Source organism: Martes martes (genome assembly GCF_963455335.1).
Source record: "Martes martes genome assembly, chromosome: 1".
NCBI classification, from domain to species: Eukaryota; Metazoa; Chordata; class Mammalia; order Carnivora; family Mustelidae; genus Martes; species Martes martes.
The window spans coordinates 17,188,590-17,208,677 of record NC_137888.1 but is presented as its reverse complement, the minus strand read 5'-3'; the positions used below and the strand labels follow the sequence as shown (position 1 = coordinate 17,208,677).

Here is a 20,088-nt window from a genome sequence, read left to right as displayed (position 1 = left end):
TTTCTCTGAATTTCAGTTTCCAGTCCATATCGTTTTTCTCAGGAGTTTAGATAGACATACATTCCTCAGTCAATCTAGTGATACTCATATGAAAAACTAAAGAAAACTCCTTGAAAGCATAGAATAGTGGTTTATTCCTTTTAAGCTCTCTTGGATCGTTTCATTGAGAAGTATAAAACTTCATTATATGGGGGAAAAATAAATGATAAACCATGCTAAAAAAACTCTATGAATACAGTATAGAGAAGCAGAGTAGGAGACAAGCATGTTTGCCCTTCTATTACTTCTTAATGTTGCCATGAACATAACCACAAAAGATAAAAATAAACTTTGTCAGGATTGAGTTAATTGATTAAAATTATTTTGAAATTGGGAAAAAGTAATGTTGGCCTTCTACTAATTCTCTCACAATAGTCAAATGGTGTGATATAAACATTTTTTTCTGACTGATTTGGATAGCTTTGTTACCTCTCCCTGACATCTGCTGAATTCCATCAAATATCTGGAGACCAAAAGTTCTATATGGGCCTCATTTCTCTAATTAATAATTTATTAAGAATAAATGACCAAGTCTAAAGCAAAGAGAGTCTATGGAAAGCCAAAGGATGATTATCAGTTTTGTAAAACAGTTATTTGTTTTACCAAATAATTTCCTAAGAAAATATTTAAAACAGTGAGACATCCATTCTTCACGCCCACTGAAATGAATGTGATATAGCTAGATCAATTACATAATTCTTTTATATTAAAAATATCTTCTAATAAAAATAAACTCTTATGAGCTTAAGGGAACTCAAACAATGGTCCCTTAACACCTTTATATGCAAACCTTTAATAGTAGGCACATTTGGTATGATTATTATAAAATTTTATAACAAACAATTGGCTTTGTAATATTTCATAAAGAAAAAGAAATCCCAATGAAATTGAACACCTTGGATTTTCTGAGCTATGAGGTGCAGGGGTGCAGTTTACTGTTTAAAAAAAATATTTTTATGCATATGATTGTAAAACTTTTCCGTATCTAACATCCAAACTTAACAACCTACCTAGACAGACTATGGAAATAGAAGCAACAAACTTCTCAAAAATCATCACATTTCATCACTCAAACACTTATGGGTACAACCAAATGCTTTCCAATTGGGAAAAATCTTAAGTACGGTATCAGTATACTTGGATTTAAAAAGAAAATGCAAGGAATTATTGCCTGTACGGTGTGGAAACAGTCTTATTAATATTAACCACTTTTTTTTTTTTTTTTTTTTTTAGCAAGAGCCACATTAATGATTACCACTTCTAGATGTGGCTAACTACAAAGTGATCTTTAATACTCCTATCAAACTAAGTCAGCAAGAAGTAAAAAACACTGACGGTCTTACAGAACCCTTGAACAAACAGATAAGCGAAAACAAACGCATTTTAAAGGCTTGCTGGTAAGAGGTATACCAGTGTTGAAGGTGTCGGATGTGAACAGAAAACTCTGCAGTGTGTTTTGCATGAATATTACACAATATAAGGTATCAGATGAAAGCTTCTGAATGGGGAAGGTGGTGTGAAAATATAAATGACTATGGTGAAATATGCTCTTTTTTTCCTTTTAAATTCTAACACAAGAAAACTAGTTTTTAGAGTGAGAAACTAGTTTTCAGACTCATGAGTACTCAGAACACACACACAAACACTATTACTACTTCCTAATTATGCATCAGTTTGGCTGCTGCCTGGAAAAATGCAGGCAGTCGAAAGTTTAAGGAAATGGACCCGTGTATGTATTTAAATGACTAGATACACTGAGATCCTTTTTCTGTTTAGAATTTCTCAGAAGATGCTTGCTGTCAAAATTGTTTTTGATGAAAATTTGATCTCCTGTAGTCTGAAAGTATGTGAAATCTTATTAAAACAGCAGCAAGTTCTTAATTTCCAGTAAAACATCCACAGCTCTTTCTGGAAACTAGGAGTTGAAATAGCTGCAGACCTACTTTGGTCAAACATTTTTTATAGAAATATATATATGTATGTGTGTGTGGGGGGTACACACACACACACACACACACATATTTTTTGATAGAACCAAGTGATATAAAGTGACATACCAAGGGAGAATGTATTTACAAACAGTAAAAATAAGCTATGGTGTATTGTGGATGATAATGATTATGATGCCTTTGAAGACATTCTAGAAGAGGTAGGTGACAAGGGGGAGACTGTTGTTCTGTCATCTTCAAATGTCCCCTGATTCTACATTCATCAGTGTTTTTTTCATTCTTGTAGCCCAGGGGATGTTCGATAACTCCCAAGTGTTTCTAGATTCCAAGGTCACCGCTGTTCACACGAAACAGTGCACATCTTCCTTTGGTCACCGAGAGCAGATTCTGCCCATAATTAGACTCCTGTTGACAATGCCATCGAAGCGTGACTTTCTGTGCGTCAGGTAGACCTCTTGTTCACCACGACTGATCACCACCATTGGCCAGGACTGATCCGTGATGAAACATCCAGTTATCTCTGCGGAAGATCATCACCACAGGCTAACATTTCTTGAGCAAACATTGCTTAAACGCAGAAGGCCTCTGAGAGAGAAGACATCCCTTCGCTAACTTGCGGTTTGCATCCTGGCACTGCACCGTTCTGGTGTGCCAGCCCGTGTCACAGGTTCTAGAACAGGCGAGCCACGGGCCTGTCACCCACTGCAGCTGTGGAGTGGACAAGCCCACTTTATTGCTCCCGTGGTTGGTGACAGAGTTGACTTTTTGGGTGGACTTCTTGGGAACAAAAAAACTGTAACGGACATCTAATGCTTTAGTTGGATCAGTTGCAAGAATCTGCACTATGAGAATTTCCTTCGTAGCTGAGTAGCCCATCCCGTGCAAAAAGTCATCCCTGTGGCTCCAACCGCTGTAGTTCATGACGGTTCCATTGATGTCGATGATGGTTTCTGAGGTGGAGATCATGTACTTCCCATTGATAAGGTACTCACCGTTTTTCTTCTTCAGGGCTAAGTAGGCAGTGAATCGAGTCTGGTCTTTGGCTTTGAACTGTCGGACTTTTATGTGGGTTGCCCCTTCCGGGATCCTCACCACATCAGTGTAACCCTTACTGGAAGCAAAAATGTCCCCAGAGGAGAGAGGGGGACAGAAAGAGAGAGGAAAGAGGGAGAGGGAGAAAAGGAAAAAAAATAAGTAAACCCTTAATAAATCGACAAACAAATCAAAGTTCTCTAAAAATCTTACCTTAACACAAAGTTTTAATGTAGTTAAGAGATTCATTTAAAATTGCCTTCAAAGATTAGCTTTCTTATAACAAAATAAAATTGCAATTAGACTATGATATTGTATACATTTTATTACGATGTTCAAAATTAAGATGATGTTAGCAACCTTTGTTTTAAAAATGTACACCAACTTCACTTAAAGATTTACAAAAACATTATACATCCTTATCAAATCAAATAGGATACATATAGACACAAACAAAAATCTGTCCTCCCTCTCACAGAAATTTTTAAATTAATGTGTCTCAAACTCATTTGCATATTAAAATCATGTGGAGAGCTTTTAAACATTTTAATCCCCAGACCCCAGGCCAATTAAACCCCATCTGTCGGGATGGGGCATAGGCAGCAGGACTTTGGGAGTCCTTCCAAATGAGCAGAGCAGTTGGGGAACCATGGGTTTCACTGTTGAACTAGAGACAGAGTAGAAGCTCTGCCTCTATTTCAACTAGAACACCGGATTTCTTGAGCAGAAAAAAAATGAAATATAAAATTCTATAAGTATGTAACCATAACTTACCAGTATCATCAAAAGAAAAAAAATAAAGAACCTTTAATGCCATAGTAAATTTCCTTGGATACTTTGTGTCCATGAACATTATGATAGATTGAGTGAGGTTTTATGATGGGTGACAAATAAAGTAGGTCTCTAATGAGCCATCATCTGCTCAGGAAAATGGGCAAAGGCATCAATATCTCTAGTATCCAGAGCTTTGGAAGAAGGCTAGGGCAGAAATGCCAATTTAGTGCCAAGGGACTATACCGGTAAGGAGTCATTTGTGAAACTCTTTGCCTCTGTATGTAATTTTATAATGAGGTCACCCCATGTTTTGCTTTCTTAGTTATTTGAATATAAAGAAATAAATTGTGAAGTTTGATGTGTGTGAAATTTAATTAACTACCACTAAATTCTTATTCAGGTTTAGAGGTGATAGGGCAACTGATTCATACCCTGAAAATCCAAGTGTATTTCCCTCTGAATTAGGCATTCCCTCTGAATTAGAGGGGAGGCTCCTCCCGAGGGAAGCTCGCTGTCTACTGGGCATCTGATGGACAGGGACTGATGGCTACATGGGGGTCGGAGTTTCCTACTGCTGGGAAGAGAGAAAATACAATACTGATCTTGCTTATCCATTCAACGTGACTCATTATTTTTAGTTTTGTAATACATTTTAGATTAGGATTTGTTACAGGACTTATTTATTTATTTATTTATTTATTTGAAATATCTAATAGCAAGCGATCATATGCAAACCTACAGTGGCTTGGAAAAAAACCAGGAGAGATGTTGGAGAGAATATCTCATCTTACATAGAAAACATACAAAGTGTAGGTACATATATTAAACATATAAAGTGTTTGAACAAGTGCACTCTAAAACCAGTGGCAGTGTGAGGCTCTAAAGCCATGACCCCTTACTCCTAGTTTACTCCTTCCCCGAAATCTTCCCCAAAGCCACCTCTGCCAGTCATACTTTCTAACAGTTATGTGAAAATATGTTCTGGTTATATTCAGAGTTTCAATGATACCTATCAGAGTGTAGAGAAAATGAAGAATGCAGGGTAAGGGGATCTGCTAGGAGGGCATTTTTTTAATGCTTATTCCTGAGAGCCTGTCTCAGATTCATGAGAAACAGCTGGGATTGGCTGCACTGCCGGGGCCTTCAGACGAGCTTCGCAAGGCCACGGCCAGTGGGAGGACTGGTGCCTTGATCCTTAGTGCCTTAGTAAAATATGATTCTCTTATTCTCCTGGGACCGAGCAACAGAAGGACCGAGTTGCCATTTACTGAGACGAAAAACATTGAGAGAGGGGTGAATTGAGGTTACGATCGTATTTGTGAAGTGGTTTTAACTTGATGAAATATTTTAATATGCATGATCTCGTTGGATCCTCGCAGCAATATGAACTTGCAAGAACATTACTATTAATTCCATTTGGCTCTCAAGAATCCTGATAGTAAAAAAATAAATAAATAAATAAATAAAAATGAAGTGACTCTTGAGAGATCACACACTCTTTGTAAATCACTGAACCGGAGCTTGATTACAAAGATTTCAGCTCCAAGATCAATGTCCTTCTTTATACACTACACTAGGCCAAGGTAATTTATCTGGAAACGTTAAACAGACCATTTGTATCACATAATATAATCTTGGTCAAATCAATTTGCAAGTTGTCAGGTTGCCCACCACTTATCGCTATCATGAATTTCTTCATCTTTTCATGGGACAACAAATGTGCAGACACTGGTTGCCAATCCAAAAAACAAAATGCCAAATTTACTATTTAGAAAAAGTGGCTTCTAAGTTTATGTAGGAAGACTACATAGTACCTAGTACATAAGGTATTTTTTTTTAAAGATTGTATTTATTTATTTGACAGAGATCACAAGTAGGCAGAGAGGCAGGCACAGAGAGAGGGGGAAGCAGGCTTCCCACTGAGCAGAGAGCCCGATGTGGGGCTCGATCCCAGGACCCTGAGATCATGACCTGAGCAGAAGGCAGAGGCTTAACCCACTGAGCCACCCAGGTGCCCCTACATAAGGTATTTTATTTCCTACTTGATTCCTGAATTTCTTCTTCTTCCTTCCTTCTTTCCTTTTTTTCTGCCCTAAGATATAGACTTTGCTTTGGCGTTAATCAGCCATGCAAAATGAGATGAGCCCTAAACTTTCAGAGTCCCAGTTTCCTAGACTTCATCATTTCTAAGGTGTCTTGCACCTTTGCAATATATAAAAATGCAGCATATGGTCGACATGTGGGATATTTTATAAATAGAATTCAATAGAACTGGATGAATAATTACTAACTCACTAGCAAATAGGATTAGTAATGCGTATTTAAAGTCAGAATAAATTCTTTAGCCATGCCACTTTTTTTTATTGTATCAAAGATAATTTCCAGTTTTCCATACTAACATGGCACGTGATTGTTTTAATAAATCCTTATGGCTAATTGGTTTGCATATTACCCTCCAGCTAAAGAGAACAGAGCACACACATCAAGAAAAATACAGATGCACTGGACCAATACCACTCAGCCTCAGAGCGGTTTGGTGGAGAAGAAAGACAATCCTGCATTCCAGCAGACCCTTTAGCCTCTCCCTCATCCTCACTGGTAACATAATACTTAATGGAGGGATGCCTGGGTGGCTCGGTTACTTAAGTGACCAATTCTTGGTTTCGGCTCAGGGCATGATCTCATGGGTCACGGGGTTGAGCCCCTTGTGGAGCACTGGATCAGGGCAGTGGGGAGTCTGCTCGAACATTCTCTCCCTTTGCCCCTCCCACCACGTGTGTGTGTGCACGCTCTCACTCTTTCTAAAATAAGTAAATAAACCTTAAAAAATGTTTAATTCCAGAAATTGGTACTTTATAAACTTACATATTTAAAACGAAAGCATAATCAAAGACCGTAAGAGGAAGCAGACATTATTATATGTTCTTTATAGAGTAGATATAAACCAGGAAAGTTCACTATAAAATGACACTGTTGTCTCCATCCCTGCAGTTAACTTACGTTTGCAACGAGAGATGTCTTCTCAAGAAAAATACAGCCTAGCGAAAATGTGTCTGTAACATGAAATGATTATGATGGAAACCAGCCGTCCTTTCCTAAATGCGGTTTCAGGAATAACAGATCTGCCGGAGATCACTAGTGGGGATGTCACAGCATTTTTGTTTTCGGTACTTGCACACTGCAAGATTTTGACCTCAGAGCCACTGCAGTTTCTCTGCTTCCAGAAGCAGGGGGAGTTTGCACTCTGCAACCAGAACTTTCTCACGCCCTCCTTGGTTGTCATACGTATGATATGTTACTAGGGCCATGCCGGACCTCCTCCCATAGACACCTTAGGGTGTAACACAAGTCGCCTTTTCTCAGTTGTGCAAGTCTAAAGCCTCGCTTGATGCCTGTCAGGGCAATGATTCTCTCACCTTACCTTTTTTTATTGAAAGTTCCAACCACCTTTGTGCAGCTGGAGTTGTCTCCCCCACACACGGCACACTTGTCATACTGCAGCTTTGAGCCGATGATGCCATCACAGCCGGTGCGTACACACTTGCCCCGGACGCAGACGGAGTTACTATACGGCCTGCATTCGGTCCCATCTGTCACCTGAATAAAAAGGACCGCATTAGCAATGGGAAGGTACCTGAGCGCAGGTACTTGGTTTCCATGGTAAAACAGCAAGTTCCAATTTGTGGAGTTTTTTGTTTAACACGGATAGTGCATCAAAAAATAACCAACCAATCCCAAACCCTAGTGGCCTGGAGTATCTAACTGAAAAATCCTGATGTCTTGCCAGAAAGCAGATTTGGGATAAATCTGGGTTATGCCCTTTTTCTCTTAGCTTAATTCCAAATATGCCAGGAGACCTAAGGTACCCATTTCCCTTTCTGCATGCAGAGCACAGTCCCCAGTAGGATTTCCCTTAGCCTGGGGGACTTGTCACTTGTGTGGAGAGCATAAAATGAACACGCTCCAGATTCTTTGTGGCATAATTATTACTATAGAAAAAGATTTGAAAATCTGAAATTGACATTCAAAACCTTGTTAATGGCTGGAAAACATTCCCTATCATGTGCTGAACTGTCAGATGCTGAAATAGAGACCAACAAATTAGCGTAGAAAGAGTCTGGGGAAGTCAGAGGAAAGTACTTGCTGGCAGACACTGACTGTATGTTGAGTAAAGGAATCAGTATGTTCTTAAAAAGCTAGTTATGGGGGCGCCTGGGCGGCTCAGACCGTGAAGCAGCTGCCTTCGGCTCAAGTCATCATCCCAGAGTCCTGGGATGGGACCCTGCATCGGGCTCCCTGCTCAGCAAGGAACCTGCTTCTCCCTCTGCCTCTGCCTCTGCCTGCTGCTCCTCCTACTTGTGCTCTCAGTCTCTCTCTCTGTCAATTAAATAAATAAAATCTTTTAAAAAAAGCTAGTTGTAGGGGCACCTGGGTGGCTCAGTGGGTTAAAGCCGCTGCCTTCGGCTCAGGTCATGATCCCAGGGTCCTGGGATCGAGCCCCGCATCTGGCTCTCTGCTCAGCGGGGAGCCTGCTTCCCCCTCTCTCTTCCTGCCTCTCTGCCTACTTGTGATCTCTGTCCATCAAGTAAATAAGTAAAATCTTAAAAAAAAAAAAAAAAAGCTAGTTGTAAAATAGTCCATATATAGACTCTCTGGTTTGTACATGTGAGTATATATAAGAAATATATACAGTCATGTATGTAAATAAACAGACGTGCTTTGTGTATATACAACTCCTTTCATGTGCGTGTGAGTATGTGAGTGTGTGTATGTGTGTGAACTGGAGCAGGATACACTTCAACAGGCTCCCGGCTCTCCAGGTGGTGACAATGCCAGCTGATAGTTCTGCTCTTATTCTTTGTCCTATCTTTCAAGTGAAAAATATATTATCTTGTGATAAAAGGACAAAGTATTTTAAAAATTACTTAAGTTGGATGTTAACTTAACTTATTTTTCAGTCACATTTCACACAAATCTGGAGGCCAAATTGAGAGGGGATTTTTATAAATCCCCTCTCATGGAGATTTAAATGTTTATAAATTATAAATTATAAAATGTTTATAAATTATAAATTAGAAATTGTAAATTTATAATTATAAATTATAATTATATATTTATTATATAAATTAAATCATTAATTTATATATTAAATTATATAAATTTATAATTATAAATCATAAATTTATAAATTATAAAATGTTTATAAATTATAAATTAGAAAAACATTATTTTATGTTGTTTCGTAACACCAATTGTGAGAAATAAAATTTGGTAATTTAGAAAATGCTGTCCTGAAAAATAAGGGATAATTTCATGTGCATACATTATGATGTCAATACCTATAAGGACATTGGTTCATATTAAGGGTGCAAGACATCTAAAGGTCTGGGTCAGAGATGATGATCCTACCTATCTTATCTATCTGATCTATCTTCATAAGTCACCAAAGAAATTCTTAATTAAATGATAGAAAAATAGAAAGCTTTCTTGCTTTCAGTTTCCTATACCAACGGACCAAGGAAATTGTAGTTGTTTTCATGGCAATTCTGAAGTGCAGGTCACATCTCACCTTCCCTGACAGAGAGTTAAAATTTTCCAAAATAGCTTTTAAAACATTAACTTGTTTTGTTTACAGAATTGTTTTTGTTCTTTGTATAAGGTTTGCAAATATAGACACTACAGAGATAAAAATGAAACCTTCCAAAACCTAGTCACCCAATAAATAATGACGGTTGGTATTTGGTATCTCTAGGCTTTATTCTACCAAATAATTTCCGGCGAGGACGCCTGCTGTTTCTGGACAGTTGGTGTGCAGGTACCTTTGGAGAAAACACCACGTAGTAACCGGTGCCCTTGGCTCTGCAGGTCAGTTTGCACACGTCTCCCAGCAGGACGCCTGCATATTTGGGGACCCATTCCACAAACGTTTTGACTCCTTTTGCGTCAGACTGATACCCATTTTTGGCCTCACACTGCTCGTGACGAAAAGATTTACCTAAAAAAACAAACACGTTGCGTTATTACTTTGTCTCTTCTGAAACTCAGCCATAGTCTCGTGCATTTAAGTAATTTTAACGTGAAGATGCAAACTTTCTTTTCAGAGCTTCTCTACACACCAGCGCTGGGTTTTATCTGTACACGGGAGTTGAAAGCAACAATTATTTTCTTACTACTCTCTAAATATCTAATTTCTTTTATTAGTGGTTTAAAAATCGCTCGTGTATTTGTTACAATAACAAATATTGATTCGCACACCGGTGGAACTGTGAAGTACAAGAAGAACAGGGGATTTCTCCAGCCTTCTTTCTCTATTACTGCTAGAATACAAATTACACGTGGCACATGGTGGTTGCTGACACTTGGGAGCAGCGTACCATTAGGTGGGCAGGGCATGACGTTGCAGGAGCGGTAGATGGCCCTCTTCCCCGTGCAGTAGCGGCCACTGTTTCTGGGTGCGGGATTATTGCAGTGCCGATAGGCGAACTGTACTCCTCCCCCACATGAGCGAGAACACTGGCCCCAAGGCCCCCAGGACCCCCAGTTGCCATGGCTTGATGTCTGAAACAGAAAATAGAAGGCATTTTAATGCAGAAGGGAGAAAAAGATATTCAAAATGTACATTTAGGAATCACTTGCATTCAATGCCATAGTGGAAACCCCATCACAGGTATAAATTTTCACAGACTTGAACATGGCCACAGATATTGGACATTCTGGAATTATAGTGCAATTCCAATTCCAAGCAGGTCATTGCTTCTGCTCCCTGCTGCCCCCTGGCACTAGGATCTGGATGTTTCCCTGGTAGAATGAAGCACACTACAAGAAGGACTCCCGGGTTTCTCTGTGCCTTCTGATATGGTGCATTGCTGTTAATAATCACTTGAACCATAGCTAACTTTCTGTCAACTCTGATCCTGCATCTTTGACAAAATATATGATGCTAAAGATTGTGCATGATGCCTGGAATGGTTGGTTGCATTTACATTTTTCTCCCTGTTTAGCACTGACATTCTGCATTCCCTTGTTGATATCACACATCCCATTGGAGACAGACCCTCCCTCACATGCATAATGCATTTGACCTGAGTTCGGCTTCAGTCCTCATTAGACTAGAGTCCTTCTCTGTAGAGAGGGAATATGACAGATATTGAAATGCACCCACCCCCCACGCACACGCCACCTGCGCCCACACCACAGGGGAGTAATAGACTCCGGGTCTATCATTCTGCAAACATGGTAGCAGGAGGCGGAGAGGCTTGCAGAGGGAAGACTATTATAAACCCCTTTGCTTAGGACTGGGTGAAGAATTTCTTCTGGCTGCTGTCAGAGTATGTAAGAATGCACAGTTGTAGGACAGTCTTAAAAGACAGAAGCATTGGGGCGCCTGGGTGGCTCAGTGAGTTAAAGCCTCTGCCTTCGGCTCAGGTCATGATCTCAGGGTCCTGGGATCGAGCCCCACATCGGGCTCTCTGCTCAGCAGGGAGCCTGCTTCCCTTCCTCTCTCTCTGCCTGCTTCTCTGCCTACTTGTGATCTCTGTCTGTCAAACAAATAAATTAAAAAAAAAAAAAAAAAGACAGAAGCATTGTGCCCTCTGTCAGTGCTCTCCTCGGGACTTCGAAACTCAGAGATGAGCCCGCAAATGCTCTGCCTGGGCATCTCAAGGAAAAATATTTTAACTGGGAAAGAAAGCCTTCTCGTGACTGTGCCCAGACATGTCACAGGAATGGACTTCAGATCCTGTGTCCCCAGGCATTGCGTGACAAGCAAATCACTTACTGAATAATATTTTTTCTTGGTTTTGTCCACACACTTGCCCTGCAGGCAGATCCTCCCTTTCCCACATGGTGTCCCCTCCACGGCTGGCAGCTTCTTGGTGAGACACACCATCTGGCCTTGGCGCACCACGGCGCACCAGAGGCGGGCGCAGACGTCCATGCCGGGGCACACGGAGTACTCGGGCCCAAAAGTCAGGTTGCACTGCTGCGTGGCGTCGTACGTCTGTCCGGGGAGTTCTTCCGGGCCCAGGATCTGCTTGCGGGGTAGATCTAGCAAACAGTTACCTAAAAGAATAACCAAGATTGACCACTGCTCTGTGTTTGGGTTTCAAGCTACTAAAATCCCGCTTCTGAAAATGCAGTGCTCGCAGATCTGCAGGCTGAGGCCCTGGAGGAGGGACTCCTTCGGGGCCGGTAGAGCGCACCTCTTTGCATTCCTGAACCCCCTCCAGGATTTTCAGGGGGCTAGCTGTGTGCTCTGGGACATCTCTAATAATGGCAGTGGGATGATCAAATAAAATTATTTTGTAATAATTAGCTGTGAAAATAGCCATTGTGCTGAGGGACCAGGAGAAATTGGGACAGACCTACAGGAAATAATATAATGGATGTAACAACAACAACAACAATCATAGTAAATAAGCATTTAGAACTCTGAGAAAGAGTTTATCCATGTGCTCTATATTTGGTCCACTTTCAGCTTTTCTCTTCCTCATGTGCCCACCCAAGTCTCCTCCCCATTAATTTCATAAACAATAACAAGGTGAGACCTGATTCATTCTTGCCCTCAACAAGCACTGGGTCGGCACATACAATGTTCTAGCAAACATACTAGATATTGGGAAAACACAAAAAAGACCCAGATCCACCCCCCACCCCCACCCCCGCGGTTTCCCACTAAGGTGGAGAAAACAGAAGAAATAAAGTATTTCTTCTAGACGTATGTGAATTTTAATAAATTTTAATAAATTTATTTATTTATTTATTTATTTAATAAAGAATTCAAGAATAAAGGAGCAGTGGGCAAAGAAAAGACATTATCTTTGATAATTTGGAATGAAACCCATCTTTTAATCCTTCTTCTTTGTCACTGTTTGGGTCTGTTCTTTAACACAACTAGTAGTTGTTGGGTGCTCGAAGTATGTTGCACAAAGAAGTTGGTGCTCTCCTTACATAATATGGGGGATATAAAGGAGTAAGTTTGGGGGAATCAATAGAAGTGGGCACACACTCGGGCAATACAAATTCAGAAGATGATACCTTCTTCCCCTCCCCTCAGAAGCTTCCCTAAGACTCCCTGAGCTGTGGTTAACACCATGAATTGTCTCTGGGTCTATGGGATCACGCACATCACCCATCAGTTTCTGCCCACTTTTGTCTACTTAAGATTTTGGGATTTTCTCATCAACTATTCATAGTACTAAAAATAAAAAAAAAATTTGTTACACATTTACACCATTCTCCCTTTCTTTTCTTTTCTTTTTCTTTTTTTTTTTTAAGATTGTATTTACTTATTTGACAGACAGAGATCACAGGTTGGCAGAGAGGCAGGCAGAGAGAGAGAGAGGGAAGCAGCTCCCTCCGGAGCAGAGAGCCCGATGCGGGGCCCGATCCCAGGGACCCTGAGATCATGACCTGAGCTGAAGGCAGAGGCTTAAACCCACTGAGCCACCCAGGCACCCTACCATTCTCCCTTTCTTAAATGTATTCACTTGTTGGGGCGCCTGGGTGGCTCAGTGGGTTACAGCCTCTGCCTTTGGCTCAGGTCATGATCTCAGGATCCTGGGATCGAGCCCCACATTGGGCTCTCTGCTCCATGGGGAGCCTGCTTCCCCCCCCCCCCCGCCTCTCTGCCTACTTGTGGTCTCTATCTGTCAAATAAATAAATAAAATCTTTTAAAAAATGTATTCACTTGTTTAATCCTGACAAGAACTCCACAGAGCAGATTCTAGTATTTCCTTTTCTTACAGATAAGGAAATTAAGAAATGAAAAAAATTGGTCACTGAGCCAAGGTCACATAGCTATTAGGGGTTTATGCTCAGAGCCTGCCTTCTTCATCACGTACCATCTAGCCTCTGCATGTGGATAGATTTCCTGTTTTATTGTGGACCTGGCAGGTGTGTGTAGGAATCCTTCAAATAGCAGATACTGTGTCTAACGGTGGAAATACCCAGTCTAAAGTCTAATTCTGGCCAAATACTAAGTGGCTGAGTGTTCTTGACCAAGTTAATTAACATCTCCTTAAAGGATTTTCAAGTTCTGGGAAATGTCTCTCTCCTCATTGTGACACTGTAAGGGTAGATAACTAACAGATGTAAAGGGTGACCAGAAAAATACAAAGCAATGACAGTTGATACTATGCTCAACATATTTAACAATTTTAGATATATTCGAGTCATTCTTTTTACTTAACAAAAGAAAATCACATTTCAATCCTACTTTCCACTGACACATGGAAGAGTCAGCATGTTTTAAGTATACTGCAAAGATTTTCGCAACTCCATTCAAGTTTCTTCAAAGTGAATACCTTAGAATTTGTGAATCTGTGATGGAAGCATTATATGAAAACGAATACGGAGCAGAGTTCCTATTTAATTTCTGAGCCAGAACGTTTGAAGAGGTAAAGCTTCTGAAGGCAAGCCAGAAAAAGCATGAAAAATAAGTAACCAGCCAAAGAGAACTTTGGGAGAAAAACATCCAGTTAAAAGAAAAACATCAACACAGAGTCAATAGGAAAGAATGATAGTAAACCCTCACTAAACTTTGTTTAGTAAGATTAGGCACCGAGAACTCCAAAAGAAGCGTTATCTTCATTGTTACATTAAAAAGAAAAAAAAAAAGGGAAGAAGATTGTGTAAACCAGGGAATGCCCCACAGATTGCTGATGTTACAAGACTGTCAACAAATTTCTGAGACAGCAAGAATGCTCTCCAATTCTTCAAAAGTGCTGTTTTAAGAAGCTCTTATTTTACTAAAAAGCACAGAACCGTTAAGACTGCACTACCAAGGATTAGCTGGGAAGTCTTCGACATGTGTGGGTACACGTGGCATGGATCCACCTTGTTTGTCTCAAGCCAAAATAACTCACCACCTCTTTGTGGACTTGCAGTCACTGCCTCTTTCTACCTCCGTAGGACATGATGAGCAGAAAGAAATGTAGAATTCAATTCGAAATCAACTTAATAACAAGGAGACTTCAAGATGCGGCCATCTCTTTAAAAAGCTTAATGCCAGGGGCACCTGGGTGGCTCAGTGGGTTAAAGCCTCTGCCTTTGGCTCAGGTCATGATCCCAGGGTCCTGGGATCGAGCCCCACGTCGGGCTCTCTGCTCAGCGGGGAGCCTGCTTCCCCCTCTCTCTCCGCCTGCCTCTCTGCCTACCTGTGATCTCTCTGTCAAATAAATAAATAAAATCTTAAAAAAAAAAAAGCTTAATGCCAAAGTAAAAGTTTTGTTCTGTTTTTGTTGATTTGAATATAGCTGACAGATAATGATACATTAGTTTTAGGTCCAAAGTATAAATTTTAAAAAATGAATCACACTTTTGCTTTGCTATGAAAGATACCGTATCTCAGCTCTATGGTTTTCCCTTAGAGAAAGGGAACTGGGGTGGACTTTCTGCTTATAATCAAATGATTTATTCCAGAATTGCCATTAATGTATTATTCCAATGTTCTCATCAGGATTTGTTGCTGCATTAGTTTCTGTTTACCCTATACATTGAATTTTGTCCATTTGCAATAAAATAGGTATAGACATCTCTCGCAAATGGAATGCTTTCCATTGTTGTATTACGGAACAACAACAAAAAATAATCTAGAGCCTGATTCTGAATCTCATGGTATGAAAATTTAAAATCTAATGCTGGATTGGATGTACATTGTCCATTTTTTTTATCTGCCAATCTTTCAGTATCATTTACATTGAGCTCTAAAAGCAGCCAATCTACTGCTGACTTTTCTGAATCTGCTTGGCTTTTATTCTCAACCACTCCTTCCTATCCAGTTCGCAAATATTTCACTTTATCCCAGTCTGAAATCCTATCTGGGCTTTGTTGCCAACATTTTGCCTGTTTGTTCTTTTCCACGAATTGCAAACTTGTTTTTTTCTTTTCCTCCCTGTGTCCTTTTCTTTTTTTTTTTTAGCATTTCCTATGTATAAAGATGGATAGCTTCCAAAAGAAAGACAATACAAATGTGTCCATATTGCATTTTTTTTTTTTTACCATCCATGTTCAGTTAAATGCTTAAAGGTAAAAAAATTAAAAAGTAAAAGGCAGTGATTTGTGATGGGCAAACAAAGGAAAGAAAGTGGAAGTCTGTCCATGGCCACAGAGTATACTACCGGTGATGGAAGGTGTGCCAGACCTCCGGGAAACAGAGCAGAAAAATCGTGGCTTTTTTTGTACCTGACAGCCAGCACTGTTTGTCCTTCATTTTAATGATTAATGAAAATTATCAGCTCAAAGTTAGCTCTTCTCTAGTCTTTTCGTATTTTCTTCTCTGTTTCTAATGCTATGGTTATTTCTGTCCTCTCTTCCTTTCTAATACACAGGCATGAAATTAGGCATCAGCCCAGATATCCACGGCATATCAGAAATCAATATTCCTAATGAAACTCATCCGTTGCAGACTGTCCCCTTTGACTTCCAAGCGCATCTCCCTGGCCTGGCAACTCAAAGTTCTTTTAGGTCTTTATTTGAATGGCTAACGTGAAAGAGAAACTGGTGTATTATGGGCATCAGTGGCAGATGAGAGGTGACAGAGAACGTTTAAAGGCACTGAAATGTACAAAGCTTGGTTGCTGACCAAAAGCCATCCTGGGGGTCTGTTTGTGAAACTGCCACAAGCTTTAAGGGCTCTGTTTAGCAGAGGTGATGCCAAGGAAATTAGATGGAAAAGTGTCCTTGTTAAAGAATGAAGCATAGTCGTATTTTTTTTTTTAAACACAGGTCACCGTGTCCTTAAAATATATGTCTTATGTGCAGACTCTTTCAAAGAACATATTTATTGTGAAAATTGAGATCCTATCATGACGGACCTTGAAATGTATGAGTACTACCTTAAAAACTGAACATTAAGATCTTATTTATTACTAGCCTATAGTCTCCATGGACAAAGAATTCAGAGAGCTGGGAGAACCAGGTTTCTAATAGCATTTTATCTCCAAAGTTCTGAGTTTAGTAGATGCTGTAAACTTAGCTCTTTAAACATGCTGCATGTTAATATTTCACAGTTCTTTCTAGATTTTCCTTTGCAGTCTGTTGTCAAGAGGGTTCCTGAGCTGTGCCTGTTTGGGAGGTGGCCTTTTTCATCACCTGGCACCGTGGACTTAGGGAGAGAGCAGAGGCGGCTATCTTTCTTGGCTTCAAGGTTATTAGCATTTGAGAAAGGAAATTCAATAACCTGCTTTCACTGCATAATTTCCTTGCCAGTGCTTACCTTTATTTCTGAGGCCTTGCCAGCTTGCCTAGAGCTAACTTGTGTAAACACTGCAGAATGTCTACAAGGATCTTGGCAAAGCTGGTTGGGGAGGGGGGGTTCGCCTGAGACATGGCTTCTCCTTTTCTGAATCACAAATCTGCAGGCACAGTTATTTTAGCGTGTGCATGTAGACTTTTCAACCATAACTGAATTGCTACATAGTTCTTGGAACTAAATCAGGAAACACTCAGGATTAATGAATTTAAATTTGGCAGTGGGAGAGTGCTACAAATGTCCAGCTACTTATGGCTAATAATTTTAAAAACAAATCAAATGATTTGAATTTAATTGTGCTTTAAGACCTCATTTCTCTAGAGCCACTGGAGGTGAGAGGGAGAGATGGGTTGTTATCTATAAATGGATTTTCCAGAAAAAGAACACTTTAGGTCCCATTGAAAAATTGTGTAAGTCTTGGGAGAATATCTCCTTCAACATAGCAATGGTTTTGCAGCCTCTATATTAGTGTCACAATTCAATTTTCCTCAGTAATTGCAAATCACTTTTTTTCTGAGTATCAACAATGGTAACATGCGAAATATGGGGGATACCTTCGGGGATCATGGTGGTGTGATACTGTTTTTGACCTTTTGGGAAAAGGAGCCAGACCTCTGAACTGTCAATGATTCAGGGCTAGCCTTTACAGCTTTTCTGGTTTCTCCCTTATTGTCAAATGATATCCCTTTTCACTCTTGGTCTATCTGTCTGAAGTGCACCCCCGGGCTCCCTACCATGACTATTTCATTGCTTAAAATTGTTATGGCCTATAAAATTAGTTCAGAAAAAGAGTAGAACTATTTCTATTAACTCGGAATGAATGGCTTGGGATGGAAGTCTGAGTCATTTCCTACGAGCAATGTAAAATGGTTTTACCATATGGTTTTTTGGTATCAGTGGAGTCTTCTAAGAAAGATGTGTTTGTGTGTTTTTCCTTTCCTCTAGGACTTTGATGCTCTCCCTGGTTCTCTCGTAAGCTCTGAAGTTGAAATGTCAGAGCCTCAAATATCTCAAAATTGTGCTTACTAGTTCCCATCATCACACTTTCACTTAAACTGACTTAAGTCAGTTTTTTGGTGACAGGGTAAAAGTTACTAAATTATTTGAATTCATGTTTAAATGACAGTGCTTAGAGAATACCGCTGTTTCGATATCTGTGAGAACTGTTTTCAAATGAGCATAGTTGAGGTTTGCTAACCCTAACCATGGTACCACTGCCTTCTTTGGCTCTCCATATTCTGAAATGACTTCATTCATTACAGGCTACTGATAAAATCAGTGTGTGCGTGCGTGTGTGCGTGCATGCGTGTGTGCGTGTGTGCGTGTGTGTTTTGGTTATAACACAAGACTGCCTAAGCAATGTATTAAAAAATGAGAGTCTAAGGTTGATGAAATGAGTTAATTAATAAGTAGGTTTATCAGGTATTTATTGTTCCAAGAATTTTGCTAACTTAATCAGTTTATTCAACATACCCACATGGGAAATTCAGAAAAGATTGTATCAGTGCCAGTAAATAAAATCTACCTCTACTAGATGTATGTTCCTTGGTTGTTATCTACCATAAGGATCTCTGGAATGGACACAGTGAGCTCTATAAAATATGTCATTTGTTGGAAAAGTTTTAAAAAGCTGAGTGTGGAGACTTAAATACAGAAGTAATGTTAAGAAATGAAGACAATACTGAAAGCATATTTACTGCACAGAACGTAAGATCATGAATTCCACAAACATGAAATAAACGAATCATTCCAAAATTATGGCAATAAGGAACAAAATTCTGCACAGCATTGTAATTAGCTGACCTAATACTTGCACAGGAAAAAAAGAATTGGTCCCATTTTAGCCATAACTATTTGCTGCCTTAGCAACTAAATCCATTCACTTAGGGATTCAAAATTTAGCTCAAACTTTTGGAATGTGTAATGTGTGATTCTGAAATAAAATATTAATGTTATTTCATTTTCAGAAAACCTGAAAAAGAAGGCAGCAAAAGCAATATTAAAAGTGGAGACTAGGGTTCTACCCAAGAAGGACTTTATTAGATACTGACTTGGTCAGTGTGGTCAGGGAGATAATTAGGTAAACATTCACTGCAGGACTTTACCAGCATTAAATCAGCATTGTAAACTGAGCTACACAGAAAATTATCACTTAGTATTAGTCTAAAGGAAAAGCTTAATACATTGATTCCTAGTATTTTTTTCCCCTAAATCTTTGTGTTATTGGGATGTCCTTCTAACGAGCAGAGAACAGACTGTATTAAGGGAAATTTTAAACCAGGCTAGGCATGTGGACTGTTTTCAGGAATAGGATATTTTTAAAAGTTTAAAGTAACTAAAACACTACTGGTTCACCACTATTGCAGCAAAACTGAGTTAATGAACAGATTTTTCCTCCGAGAGACTAAAGAACAGTGTGGCAGAATTCCTTTTTGTCTAAAAAGAGTTGAATTCATCAATTGTTTTGACATTACACGGCCAAAGTTCAAAGTGGCCAGCATGCCATAATATCTTAATATTATGAAATGGGCCATAAACTTTGTGGAACTAGGAAAAACAACTATCACAGACTCTCCTTAGCTAACTCTGAACCACACATCATGAGATAATTTTATGGACAGTTATTATGATCAAAAAATTTCTGTCATATTCAGTCCATACTCAGTCTTTTGGAAAGAGACAAATTTTAAGAGAAAAAAAGAAGGAATGAGAATAAGTCCATTTTTATAACATGAGAAACTTGAACTACATTGACGTCTGTAGTTGAATCACTTGACTCTAAAGCATCTATCCTCCTGTGCCTCTAGTAGTTTCAAGTCCTAAGGGATGCTAGGAAATTAGCAACAGCTTGTTTTGAAGACTACTTAAGGGTCAGAATTTATTATTTCTAAAAACCTCGACTTCTTTGGTATTTTTATGTAATTTAAAGGACCAATCCCCGATTTGCAGAATTTAATAAAATAGGCTATGCTCTTGAACTGTATCTAGCGGGTAAAGTCAAAGATTTTGCTTCGAAGTTCTTAAAGTGTTTTCCCACCATT

The 20,088-nt window shown here is 39.5% G+C and overlaps 1 protein-coding gene across 1 annotated transcript in view; it reads right to left on the bottom strand.

The window, feature by feature from the left end:
• Positions 1 to 1,270: 1,270 nt before the first annotated feature.
• The window catches only part of ADAMTS5 (ADAM metallopeptidase with thrombospondin type 1 motif 5), a 43,482-nt gene continuing 24,664 nt past the window's right edge, over positions 1,271 to 20,088 (bottom strand). The window contains exons 4-8 of the mRNA XM_080818184.1: positions 11,572 to 11,855; positions 10,169 to 10,352; positions 9,614 to 9,789; positions 7,216 to 7,391; positions 1,271 to 3,099 (exon numbers count right to left, since the gene is read on the bottom strand). Of these exons, the coding sequence (XP_080674310.1) occupies positions 2,532 to 3,099; positions 7,216 to 7,391; positions 9,614 to 9,789; positions 10,169 to 10,352; positions 11,572 to 11,855 (1,388 nt within the window). The 3' untranslated portion in view covers positions 1,271 to 2,531. The remainder of the gene's footprint in view (positions 3,100 to 7,215; positions 7,392 to 9,613; positions 9,790 to 10,168; positions 10,353 to 11,571; positions 11,856 to 20,088) is intronic.